At 55.6% G+C, this 13,179-nt stretch overlaps 1 protein-coding gene across 1 annotated transcript; it reads left to right on the top strand.

Annotated features, from left to right (window-relative positions):
* Positions 1 to 129: 129 nt before the first annotated feature.
* LOC133353982 (rhodopsin kinase grk7-a-like) lies at positions 130 to 12,431 on the top strand. The gene is made up of 6 exons (XM_061570543.1): positions 130 to 1,817; positions 3,470 to 4,226; positions 7,527 to 7,712; positions 8,131 to 8,385; positions 9,255 to 9,526; positions 10,319 to 12,431. The coding sequence occupies exons 2-6, from the start codon at positions 3,612 to 3,614 to the stop codon at positions 10,668 to 10,670; spliced, it is 1,680 nt and encodes a 559-aa protein (XP_061426527.1). The 5' UTR covers positions 130 to 1,817; positions 3,470 to 3,611; the 3' UTR covers positions 10,671 to 12,431.
* The last annotated feature ends 748 nt before the right edge of the window (positions 12,432 to 13,179 follow it).

The following is a 13,179-nucleotide window of genomic DNA, read 5'->3' as shown; positions in this document are numbered from 1 at the left end:
TCCTCCCTCCCGTGTCGGAGTCTCCCGTGTGGAGCGCGGAAATGGTTTCTTGTATGTGACCTGGTGAGCGAATCGGTCAGCGATCCGCATCCCCATCGCACCTCCCGATTTAGCACGGTTGGCTGCGTACAGTGCGAAATAAGTTGAACATACTTGCGTACGTACAACGTACTTCAATCAAACGCGGCGATTTACAGGAAAGGAAAAAGTGCATGGCAATGATTATTGTCGTGCACCCCTTTTTCCGTCCACCGTTGCATGAAGGGCCTCCCCGCGCCGTCACCAACGCTGCTTGTTTGACCTTGTGGATTGGTGAAGGGCGGAGGGAGCTCAGGTCGGTTCGGATCTCGCCCGTCGTGGAGTTTAGCCGTCACCGGAAATCGAACACGAATGGAAACTGGCCGCGCGAATGGCAAACTTTCTGGAGGTTGAAGGGTAAAGGAATTTTAAAAAAAACTAAAATAACATTTCGAAGTCTCTCTTGGTAAACAAGTGCAGCTACGCTACTGGCACCTAATATATTCTTCTTTAACTGATATGAGCTTTGGCAGTGTGTGTGTTTGTAAGAGATGTGTTCATCATGTAAATTACAGGCTGCCAAAATGGGAGCTCCTGGCCATGACCCAGTTCTCCTCACCTGATAGGACCCTTTCTAGGATTGTCATCTGCAGCAGAGCCACGCTCCTATACAGTATTTATTGTTAGTGTGCGTGCGTGTTTGTCCTCGTCTGTCTTGCGAAGTGGTGAGCACACTGCGCTATGACCCCGACAACCTGTATTTGATTTCCCACCACGGGTAACATTTGTGTCAAATATCTAAACCGATCCTGGGCTTATCCTGGGTGGTGCAGTGCACAAACATCAGCCCTGGGTTTGATACAAAAGGTTGGGTGTGGTGCTAACCGCACCATTGTCCGCTAGCAGCACCTAAGGCCCACGTAGGCTACTGCGGGGGGGGGACCGTTGTCTCTGTGCCGGAGTGTCCTTGAATGCCGCACCGTGTGCCACTTACGACAGCAGCGGCGGCGGCTCAAGGGTGGCGGAGACGCGGTGCCGTGCGTTTTTGGCGAGCGGCCGTGGCTAAGCGGATTTCGCAGGAGTCGGCCGCGTAATCTTCGGGGCCGCCGTCGCTGTCTGCAGCCCGGTGGGTCGCGCCGCCTCGGCACTTTTATCCCCGGCGCAACGACACGCCGAGCGGGGCGAGAGAGCCCACGCGAGCAGCTTGGACCGTGCAGAGGTGGACGTGCGTGTCGGCGCACGGTGCACATGCCTGCTCAACTCCGATGCGCGGGGGATTCATCATTACGTAATGTACACGCACAGCCATCGTCTTGCCAAGCCACCGCTGGGTGTGAGGGCCTCCACACTCCACCTCCGTGCGAGTCGTGGGGTTGGGTTGACCCCGATTGGCCACGCTGGCCGGTGCGGGTTGATAAACACTTGTGTGCTCCGTGTAGCCCCGCAGCCTGTAGCGCCTGTCACGAGCTGTGGTCGCCCATCCAGGCCCTATCCAAGCTCACCCCTGCTTAGATAACGCACTTCGTGCAGCTCGTTACAATTGGGAGTGAACAGCGTCTAACCTTTTGCCGTGACTTCTCCTGCCCACCCACCTACAGCTCGAAACGAAGTCCTTTTCCGTGGCCCTTCAGGCTCTCGTGCGGGCCAGCCGGAGTCCCCGACGGCCATCGGCCCACCTCCCGCCATGGCCCCACATGCCCTTGAGGAACACTCCCACGGTGCACCCAGAAGCGCCGAGTCGGCTTGGTTTTACGAGACCGCAAGAGGCCAGAGATAGTCTCGCTCGCAAGAGCGATGGGGTGAGTCCGTGCGCACGGGGCTGGAAAGCAACGGACACGGGACGGGCTACGGAGTAGCGGCGTCGAGGCCGTGGCGAGTGATAACGTTTGGCCGTGGGAGGCGACAGCGCTCCGCTGTTGGGCGCCTCCCTGAGGCTTCTCCTCGAGGTGGCTGACGGCTCGGAGTTCAGGGTGCCCAGATCCGGCTTGAGAATCTAGGCAGCTGCCGGTGTGATTCAACCGGGTCCTCGGGTACAGTGCGGTGACGGCCTCGGCCTGGTCACCAAAGACTGCGCCAAACAAACAAAAGCTAATCACGTAAACGAAAATAGCCGCTGCACCTAATTTGGTCGCATTCCGGTTCTGAGAATGAATTGAATGCGGTGTGGTGAACATCGCTCTCACGTGTCGCGCGGGTGGGTAAGTGCTGCCCCCCTGTGTTCGGTGAACATTTTTGCTTGAAGGGATCTCGGAGGATGCTCTGTGATATCCACTTCTTGGGGCCGTTCTCTAACGCGAAGGGTCGCACCGCACCGCGAGAGGTCCAAATGGATTCTTGGACTCGTGACCGGACGCCGACAGCACGTTTAATTATATTTTAGTTTTAAGTACTCGGCCACTCGGATCCTATTTAAAACTCCTCTGTCGTGCGCCAATCTCTAGAAGACAACTCGGGATTCGATTGTCCCGGTTGAATTGGTGAACGTGCAAAGGGAAACGTCGATTGGGCATTGACGACCCGGTTTTTGTGATGGAAAGGGGAGAGCTCTGTTGTCCCCAGATTCTCCAAAGAGTCTCCAGCGGTGAGGAGGTCCCCCCGGGCCTCCTCCGGGGCCTTCACAAATCAGAGCCTCGCTTGGCAGTCCCACAGCGTCGGCGGCAAATCGCAGCGCGCGGCGAGATAGTGCCCGGTGACAACGGCAGGGGAAACAATCAACCGCCGAGCTTGCGGCGCTCGCATAAACACAACCGTCGTCAGCCACGGCACAATCCACTGTCGGACGAAGGCCTCCGCAAGCCGTCGCCGTCCCTCCACGGTCCCACGATGCACCGATCCACCCGGCGCTCCGGCGCACGAGCCGATTTCGTCGCTCCGCCTAGAGCACTGCTGCTGGCGGCTCTGCGGCGCACTTGCCCGGAGCGGCGACGCGGCGGCGGTTTGCATCGTGGGAGCGTGGCGCGCGCCCACGTGGCAGGGGAGATGACGCCCGCGGTTGAGGTGTCGGGGAGCGCCCGTCGTGGCCGTGGAGACACCGCCGTCACTGCCACTGTCACCGCCACCGCCACTTTCACTGTCACAATCGCGGGCCCTTAAGCCGTTTTTGTGCGGAGGCTTGCAAAGTTCCGTCTTAGGCTGTGCCGAGGAGATGGACTTAGAGCGGCGTGGCAAAGCGGGTATTAAGTGGCGCCGCAGCGCGGCAGCTCGTTGCCGGAGCACTGGCGATCGAGCGCGGGACTTGACGGAGATAAATCCGTTGCCGGTGACGTCTCCCTCCGAGAGTCAAGAGCCGGTACTCTCGTCGCAGATAATAGCTCCTCATCGTGCAAGTCGTAATTGCCACTCCGGTCGCTTTGCTTTCATTTTTGAGGAGCGGGGGGGTGGGGGAGGTGGGTGGTTTTGCAGGGGGGGCAGGAGCCTGACCTCGTTTTCCTTTCCCGTGCGCGCGGCTTAGCGGCGCATCTGAAAATTAAAAAATAAAGCCACACCTGATCGGCGTACACAGCCGGAGGAGGAGGCAGAGCGACGTTCCCACCACCGCCACCACCACTCCCATCACCACCACCACCACCACCGTCACCACCACCACCGCTACCATGTGCGACTTGGGCGCCCTCGACAACCTGATCGCCAACACGGCCTACCTGGAGGCGCGCAAGAGTGGCGACGGCGCCGGCGGCAGCGGGAAGAAGCGACGGTGCAGCATGGTGCTGCCGGGGCCGCGGGGAGCCCAGTGCGTCGATATGAGGGCCAAGGTGGCCGGCACGCAGACCTACGCGGGGCTGTGCGAGGAGCAGCCCGTCGGGCGCCGGTTGTTCCGCCAGTTCGCCGGCGGGGTGCCGGAGTACGCCCACGCCGTGGAATTCCTGGACGAGGCGGAGCAGGTCCAGCTGTCGGAGGACGGCGCTCGCGAGGGCTTCGCGGCCGCAACGGTGGCGGCGTTCCTGCGCGCCGACTCCGAGCGCTCCCTGACGTTCCTGAGCGCCGAGCTGGCGGCCGCGGCGGCTTCCGCCGGTGGCCAGGAGGCCGAGGAGCTGGTGCGTCGCGCCCGCGGGGAGGCGCGCCTCTTCTTGGTGGGGCAGCCCTTCCAGGAGTTCCTGGCAAGCCCCTTCTTCGACAGGCTGCTGCAGTGGAAGGTGCTGGAGAGGCAGCCAGTGAACGAGCGCTCCTTCTACGAGTTCCGCACGCTCGGCAAGGGCGGCTTCGGGGAGGTATGGAGACACCGCTCCTCGCCACCGTCGTCGGCAGTCCTGAACGGCAGCGGCGCTCGTCGCTGTCGAGTTCGCAGCGTCGTAGTTGTCGTCATCGTTAGAAGCAGCAGCAGCAGCAGCAACGATGTCATTTTCATTATTAGCCTCCATCGTCGCCACCAGCACGAGAAGTGGCAACAGTATCAGCAGTTACATTACCGTCATCATCACCAACATCATCGGCTATGATTACCACGAGCGTCATTAATCGCCGCTTGAGCCGAGTTGCAATGTTGATCATCTATGCACATCAACTGTGTTTTTAAATGTATTGACATTGCCCCGAATGTTAAACAGCGCCCATGTTAAACGGACACAAAACATTTCCTGGCATTTTCACGGTGTCCTAATGGCTTGAATTTTTCAGGTCCTGCATGTGAAACGGCGACATTGGATCTAAACCGATTCCCGCCTGGATTTTATAAAACAGATTTGCTTGACATTACAATAATAATAATAATAAAATATAACGCAAAAAATAAATATATTGCGCACGCTGCGTTCTGAATCGAGCCTTTGTGCACTGATCACAAGAGGGTGAGTGCAATGGTATCGGCGTTCGCTCCGTAAATAAAACACGGTGCGATCAAAGGCGGCGCTCGCAAATGTTGCAGTGCTCTCACTATTGCTTATGCGCGCGCCGCGGAGGAGCGGCGGCGCAGCGATTAGCGCCACTCGCGATGGACCTGGCGACCCGGGTTCAATTGCCTTGGGCACGCCCACCATCAGCGGCCGAAATGTATCTGACACTTTGACGAGTGGTTGCCCACACCTTTTTACCAACCCCGCGGTTGACTGGCTTAGCGAAGTATGGTCAAAATCCCCCCCCCCTCTCGTGATGCGAAACGGTATGGGGAGTGCCTTCATCCAGCACCAGCAGTGGATTTAAGGGCTCTAAACCGTCATTAATAGCTTTTTTTCTTTGCCAGAATTGACCAGGATCCAGTTGACAGTGAGAGATATTCCTCGTGTCATGTGATTCCTCTTCTCATTCAGACTGGTTCGCGTCAATTGGCTGAAACGTTCTCGTTCGCTCCTTGTTTTTTTCTTGTGCTTGATCACTCGGGCCCCCGCCGTTACCGAGCCACATCCACCATCGTGACCTCACAAACCGCCCCCCCCCCCCCAATCCGTCACCTCCCGTCCAGCGTCACACTAGGGAACGGCAGTGATTACTTTTTTTTCCCAACTCCTGACATGTTGTCCCGATTGGTGAAGAATCAAGTTGATTTTGCTTAACCAGGGTGAGAACTTGTAAAGGCGTCTCATTTGCCAGGGTCACCTGGGGTAACATAATATGACCAAAGTCAAATAAATCAACTAAAAAAAATACAGCAATTCAGCTAATCGAAATCGGAGCAAAAACAACTGTGTCTCTGGTGAGAAATGGAATATACTAGCTTTACTACCCGGCTTCGCCCGGGTCTTGGATTCAGCACGCCCGGCCGCCTTTGTCTTCCCAGTGGCGATGTTCACACACCACACCAGTTACTCGTTTCAGGCTGAGTCGCCCTAGGGGAGGCCCAGGAGCGGTAAAAATAATGCTCACCGGTGGTGGCCATGAGCGGGAATCGAATTTGGGTCGCCGGGTTCCGCTCCCCCCCCACACACACATACGCGCACGCGTCCATAGGTACACATACACGCGCTTGCAGCAGACACACACAACTTTCAGGGTGCGTATGGCAGTAAACGGCTGAAATAATAAAGCAATGCTTTGCGAACAACGCCTTAGACCTGGAAGACATTTTTATGGCACTGTAGCCACGCCGCGGAGGGTTGGTGGGGGGTGGTGAGATGAGCAGGCACACTGCGTTACGCTTCCACATGCGCGGCTGACATGACAGAGATGTGACGTGACAGCTCACTTGCCGTGCAAAATATATGCATTATTGCGCTCCCCCCACCCCAAATAAAAATAAAAAGTCTCTTTTTAGAATTTTAGCATGGTGTACACTTATTAAGGTACCCACATGGCAAATTTGAAGTGTGTTGCATGTGGGGAAGTACGTTAAACATTTTTAACAGACACACATTCACAAATTTCCTTTTTATCTATATAGATAACCCTGAGAGTCATGCGGCTCTTGACTGTGGTACAACCGCAACTAATAAAAAAAGAACACGAAACATCTTAAAGTGATTACACGCAAGAGAAAATTGGAGAAAAAAACGGCAGTCTTCCAGAAAAAACTGCGTATTTCAACGCTGTGTGCAAAAATCCCAGTGGGATGCAAGTCAAAGAATAACAACCATAAGACAATTTAGATGAAAGTGATGAGGCTAAGTCTGTACTACAACAAACAAACATGGCTAATCCAACTGTCTAATCGCTATAATTTTATTATGTACCGACCCTATAATAGTAATTGCACACATTGTGGTGGGGGGGGGAGTGAAGCGGACGTGAAACTTTGATGAATTTACCTCAGAGTTGCGTGGTGGGTGTCGAGGCCTAGCACCGTGCAGAGCCTCCGGCCTCGCCTGATTTTCCCACCCGGCTGACGTTGGGTACGGGTGGCGTTCCCCCCCCCCCCCCCGCGCTACAATAATACTGTGTAATCGCTATAATTTTATAATCAACCGAGCCTATAATAGTAATTGCACACATTGTGGTGGGGGGGGAGTGAAGAGGACGTGAAACTTTGCTGAATTTACGTCAGATTCGCGTGTTAATGCGTGCGCCTATTTTTAACGGGAATAAAAAATATGGCGTCCACCCGGCTGCTGGGAAGGCGTGGCTACCCGTTGGCAGGGGCAACCGCCGTCCAATGAAAGCGGCGAAGGCGTGGCTACCCGTTGGCAGGGGCAACCGCCGTCCAATGAAAGCGGCGAAGGCGTCGCTAGCCGTTGCCAGGGGCAACCGGCGTCCAATGAAAGTGCGTATGGTCCGGGGACACACACACACACAGACAGACAGACAGGTTCGCGATTATATATATAGATTGCACAAACGGGAATCGTTCAATAAAACATTTTCCTGGAGCGTAATCGAGTAATCGAACCGGTAGTTGGCAGAGTCATTGCTTCACTCAAATTATTGTTTTACCAGGTAAGGCCCACTGAGCTGTACAGCTCTTTTTCAGACCTGGCCAGAAATGATCACTCAGCAAAGTGCCTTATCGCGTAGAAATGTATAGCAGCCAAATACTCTAAACGCACGTTGATTCTAAATGTGGAGGGAAAAACCGGAGGACCCGGAGAAAAATCCACGTGACCACCACGGCGAGAGCATTGCTCATCCTGCACACTCTCCCCCAGGTGTGCGCCATCCAGGGCAAGCTGTCGGGCAAGATGTACGCGTGCAAGAAGCTGGACAAGAAGCGGCTGAAGAAGAAACACGGCGAGCAGATGGCGCTGCTGGAGAAGGAGATCCTGGAGAGCGTCAACAGCCCCTTCGTGGTGCGGCTCGCCTACGCCTACCAAACCAAGACGCATCTCTGCCTGGTGAGCACCGACCTGCGGCGGCCACCGCGGCTGACGCCACGGCCGCCCGCGACTCGCGTGACGCGTCGGACGGCAAACCGCGACCCCCGTCACCCAGGTCAGGACTTGCGTCTCCCGTCTCATAGCCGATTGCCGCAGGTGAAAACCTTTGACCCCCATTTCCCCGGTAACGACCTGTGACCCCGTCTCCCAGGTGACAAGCTGTAACACCGCCACGCGGGTGTCGACCTGCCACACCATCTCCTGGGTAACGACCTGCGACCTCGCGCAACGGGTGGTGACTTGTGACCCCGTCTCTCAGCCTGACGACCTGTGCCCCACACTCCGGGTGACGATCTACGGCCACGTTTCCCAGCCGACGAACCTACGATCCCCCGTCCCCTCAAGTCGGTAACGACCCGCGACGCCCGTCCCCCAGGTGATGAGCCTAATGAACGGCGGAGACCTCAAGTACCACATCTACGAGATGGGCGAGCGGGGGCTGTCTCCGGCGCGCACGCTCTTCTACGCGGCACAGATCACGTGCGGCCTGCAGCACCTGCACGCGGCGCGCATCGTCTACCGCGACATGAAGCCCGAGAACGTGCTGCTGGACGAGCGCGGGCACTGCCGCCTGTCCGACCTGGGCCTCGCCGTGGTCCTAGCAGACGGCCAGGAGACCATCCGCCAGAGGGTGCGTCGGTCCGCGCGGCGGTGCGGGCCTTGCGGGCGTGTGCGTGCGTCGCTCGTGTGTGGATGTGTGTTGGTGTGTGTGGGTGTGTGGATGTGTGTGGGTGTGTGTGGGTGTGTGGATGGGTGTGGGGAGCGATAGTGTAGCGGTTAGCGCGCTGCGCTACAAACCTGGCGACACGGGTTTGATTCCCGCTCACGGCCAACACCAGTGACGATTATCTGAACTGGTCCCGGGCCTCCCCTAGGTCGACTCAGCCTCAAATGAGTACCTGGTGCGGTGTGTAAACATCGCCACTGGGGAGACAAAGGCGGTTGGGCGTGGTGCTGGCCACCCACCCCCTCGTGCACCGTTGCGGCCTTCATAGGTGCTCGCTAACAGCACTTGCCCCTACAGTCTGTTAAGGCTATACGGGGATCTTTGTCTTTGTGGGTGTGTGGATGGATGGGTGTGGTGTGTGTGGGTGTGTGTGGATGTGTGTGGGTGGATGTGTGTGGATGTGTGTGGGTGTGTGTGGCTGTGTGTGGGTGTGTGGATGGATGTGTGTGGGTGTGTGTGGGTGTGTGGATGGGTGTCAGTGTGGAAGGGTGGCTGGGTTGTGTGTCGTTGCGCTGGGGGGAGCGGCGGTGCCGGCGATTAGCGCCTCGCGCAGCACGCCTGGCCACCCGAGTTCCATTCCCGCTCACGGCACAATAACACTGGCGGATGTTTGAGCATGTCCTTGACCTAATTCGTCTCAGCCTCAAATTAATTTCTGCTGCGGTGCGTACACGTGGGCACCGGGGAAACAGCGAAAGTTCCGCGTGACAATAATCCATGCGTCCGTCCATCTCTCTCTGCGCGTCTGCACGTGGGCTCGTGCCGCGGTGCAGGCCGGCACCAACGGCTACATGTCGCCCGAGGTGGTGCTGGAGGAGCCGTACGCGTTCGACGCCGACTGGTTCGCCACGGGCTGCACCGTCTACGAGATGATCTGCGGGCGGGCGCCGTTCAAGGACTACCGCGAGAAGGTGTCCAAGGAGGAGGTGCGCCGCCGCACCCTGGAGGACGCGGTCGTGTTCAGCCACCCGGCCTTCACGGACCAGTCGCGTGACCTGTGCACCCTCATGCTGGCCAAGAAGGCGCAGGAGCGGCTGGGCTGCAGGTGGCAGACGTCTTGGCAAATCTGACCCTCTCGGTCCCCCAGCGTGTGTCCGCATCGTCGCAGTCTCGTCTGTGCGGTGTTCTCTCCTCCGAGTTTCCATGTTGCATGCGGTTGTCTTCCTGGTAGATGATTGGCTGGTGGAGTGGAAGTGAATACCACGCTCCTAGATTTGCAATCTGACTAGTATTTTATTTTCATTATTTTTTTTTTTAATGGCATTTCATATCCAACTACAATCGTTCCCTGTGGAATTTCACGAGCATTTTCTGTACAGCCCTCTAAACTACCCCTCCCTCTAGCATCCCGAGAGAACCAGAGAGAAGAGACACTATCCCTCCCTTGCCCTTGCCTTCAAGGGAAGAGGAGGTGATATCTCCATTGTTTCGATTTAAAGCTTTCGTGACTGCAGGGATTCATCTTCTTGGTTCTTTCGGAAAAGTCACGTAGAAGTAAATAATAAAATAATACAAATAAAACATAATAAAATAATTCTCACGACGTTTCGGCCACAACGCAAGCAGCCGTGACTTTACCGAAAGAACCAAGAAGATGAATCTCCATTGTTGTCTAACGCAGATTGTCGGATTAATAATTATAACACAATACAATTTGGATTTACATAACGCCTGAATGCAACCGCATATCGAGACGCTGCTGTGCAGACTCTGGTAACTCCCAAGGCCCTAGACCGTGATTTTAAAGTATTTTTTAAATATCAATAAACAACGTAGTCTCAAACTCGCGTGGGACAGCTCAGACATCTAGCTATAACGAGAAACGATGATTTCACAGAGGCCCCGATGACGATCCCCGGCGTCACGACTTCTTCCGCACCGTCAACTTCCAGCGGCTGGAGGCTGGGCTCGGTGACCCGCCCTTCGTGCCAGACCCTGGCATCGTCTACGCCAAGGACGTGGGCGACATCCAGGACTTCTCGGAGACCAAGGGCGTGGAGCTAGATCACAAAGACCGCGGCTTCTACGCGCGCTTTGCCACGGGCCCCGTGCCCCTCGCGTGGCAGGAGGAGATGATCGAGATGGGCCTCTTCGAGGAGGTCAACAATGACGGCGACACCGAGGGCGGTCGCGGTGATGGAGTGAACGGCGACGTGGGGAGAAAGTCCGGAGTCTGCCACCTGCTGTAATAAATAATCACAAGTGCTTTCATTATTCGCGGCATTATCTATTTTTTTTCTTTCGCAATTTTATCCCGATCGCGCTATCGGCATTGCGTCGCGGGACGAGGTATCCCATTCGGAACTCGAGCAGAGCAATACGGTCCTCCGTGTGAGGGAAAGGCCCACGGAAGCAGATGTTACAGAGCTACCTCTGGGATCTCTCCCAAGTGACCTGCCGTCGTCACAGCAGGGGGTAGCACTTTTTCCCAAACGCTTTGCATATGGGAGTAATGTTCACCGCATGACAAACCGATATTTTAATTCTCAGAGCTGGTATTCAAACTAATTAAGTGTGAAACCAAATTTAATGTGTTGTTGTGTAGGTCATTGGTGACTGTCTTGATACCACGAACTCACTGCACTTGAGAACCCGGTTAACTCGCCCGCGGATGCCTTGATTAGAACCAAGGATCTCAAATAAACGCTCGCCATGGCTGTGGCTGCTGGTCATTTGCCTATGAGCGACCCGCAACATGGGACATTCCACGCTGCACGGAAATGGATTGCAAGAGGCCATTGGGGCTCCTGCCTTGGGATTGAAGCGAACGAGATTTGTCAAGGGGTTCCGAGCGGTCGAGATAAAACGGAGGGGGGCATGCGCACGTTCCTAGTGGTAATGCTGCTGCAGTCTGCGATATCTCTGCCATCATGTCGCGGGCGCCGCTTAATCGCTGGCCTCGCCCGTAGGTGGAACGACGGATGGGGCGACATCATGCGCCTTGTGCAGTGGTCGTGTCGCCGAGTGTCCTTCCCTTTAGATAAGGAGTGGAGAACATATGGCACGTGGGCTAGTTGGATATGGCCCGTGGGTTAGTTACGGGCCCGTGAGATAGTTAATGCACGTGGGGTAGATACGGCACATGGAATAGATACGGCCCACGACTTCATGACTTCGGTCCTGTGCCCACATGAGGCCCGACGCTTCAAACCAGCACAGCAAACGATATTTATCTGTCACGGCGAGCATTTTAGCCGCTCTAATCGGGTCCTAGAGGGGAATATATTCGTAAAACTGTATATCATTTCCGTCTGCCCGGTCACCTCTCACACCGCAGTAAAGGTGAGCCCTGGTTGTTTTGTTGCATCATTGTATGACACGAAGGTGTGTGTGTGTCTGTGCTAGACTGTGTGGCCTGCCACAGGGCGCTAGAGTGTCCTGTTTGGGCCCTCGGTAAAGGAAAATGTTCCCCATCCCTGGTGCAGGAAAATGTCTTGTTTTAAACTCTTGTGTTATATTGTAAACTTGTTTCTTTGTTGATCATGCCTTCATGTATCGTGTTTAGGTTAATTTAAAATAAACACAATGTTAAACAACTTATATGATTTTTTTGATGGCCAATTTCAAAATCTGAAGTCACTGAGCCGTGGCGATTGCTTGTGCTGCGATCGAAACGTCGTGATCGATTATTTTTTATTTACGTGACCGAAAGACCCAAGAGTACAGTGGCTAGGACTCGAGGGGCCAGGCTTATAATGATTCACTCCACCAGAAATTCAATGAAGTGTCACCATGTTGGGTATGGACTGGATTGATCGACTTAATTATCAACAAACTTGTCCCATCTCATCGTCATTTTAAACTTTTTCTGTCTCTTTTGTACGGTTTTTACTCCGTGAGCTGAAATGAAAAATGATAATTTTAATCTGAACCGGATCCCCAATAATCATGGAACGTTGGCCCAACGTTCCACGCTTACTGGCTCCATGCAGGTGTCGGCTGCTGTTAACATCACGCCACGCTGGAGAGTGCATCTTTTCGGCAGCATTGGTTTAACACAAACACAAGCTGGGCTGGTTTCGACATTCAGTGTCTTATCGGCAGCCAGCCAGGCAGGCAGGCAGTCAAGCAGGCAGTCAGTCAAGCAGGCAGTCAGTCAAGCAGGCATCCAGTCAGGCAGGCGGCCAGTCAGGCAGGCAGGCAGCCAGGCAGGCAGGCAGTCAAGCAGGCAGCCAGTCAAGCAGGCATCCAGTCAAGCAGGCATCCAGGAAGCCAACCAGGCAGGAAGCCAGCCAGGCAGGCAGTCAGGAAGCCAGGCAGGCAGGAAGCTAACCAGCCAGGCAGCCAGGCAGTCAACCCGGCAGGCAGCCAGTAAGGCAGGCAGTCAACCCGGCAGGCAGACAGCCAGGCAGGCAGCCAGGCAGGCAGCCAGGCTTGCCACTGCTGGATGGTGACGAGACGACGGGCTCCACAAGATGGCTGCCTCGTCCACCAGATGGCGGCCTTCCCTCGTCCGCACGCTCGTCGCCGCGTTCTCCTCCTGCGCGGTCTGTGCGGGAATAGAAACACTCAACAGGCGGGCAATGTTGTGTTTGTACACATCGCATCAGTCACACGGCGGTGTGTTTATTTGTGGAGAGAGGCGGGGTCTGGGGGCCCGAGGCGGATTTGTCCTCGACTGAAACTCGTCGTTGGGCCAACTCGTTGGTTTCGTCGCTGGATCGAGCGACTTCGTTGGGTTTCCACAGCGAGAGACGA

This window comes from Lethenteron reissneri, chromosome 45 (assembly GCF_015708825.2).
Source record: "Lethenteron reissneri isolate LAM-NWPU_2019-01 chromosome 45, ASM1570882v1, whole genome shotgun sequence".
Lineage (NCBI taxonomy): Eukaryota > Metazoa > Chordata > Hyperoartia > Petromyzontiformes > Petromyzontidae > Lethenteron > Lethenteron reissneri.
The sequence above is the reverse complement of the archived record's forward strand: the minus strand, read 5'-3'. Positions and strand labels throughout refer to the sequence as shown.

Coding starts and splice junctions, on each gene's coding strand:
- LOC133353982 (XM_061570543.1), top strand. CDS start 3,612: ATGTGCGACTTGGGCGCCCTCGACAACCTGATCGCCAACACGGCCTAC. Junction 4,227..7,526: donor GCAAGGGCGGCTTCGGGGAG/GTATGGAGACAC, acceptor ACTCTCCCCCAG/GTGTGCGCCATCCAGGGCAA. Junction 7,713..8,130: donor CCAAGACGCATCTCTGCCTG/GTGAGCACCGAC, acceptor CCCGTCCCCCAG/GTGATGAGCCTAATGAACGG.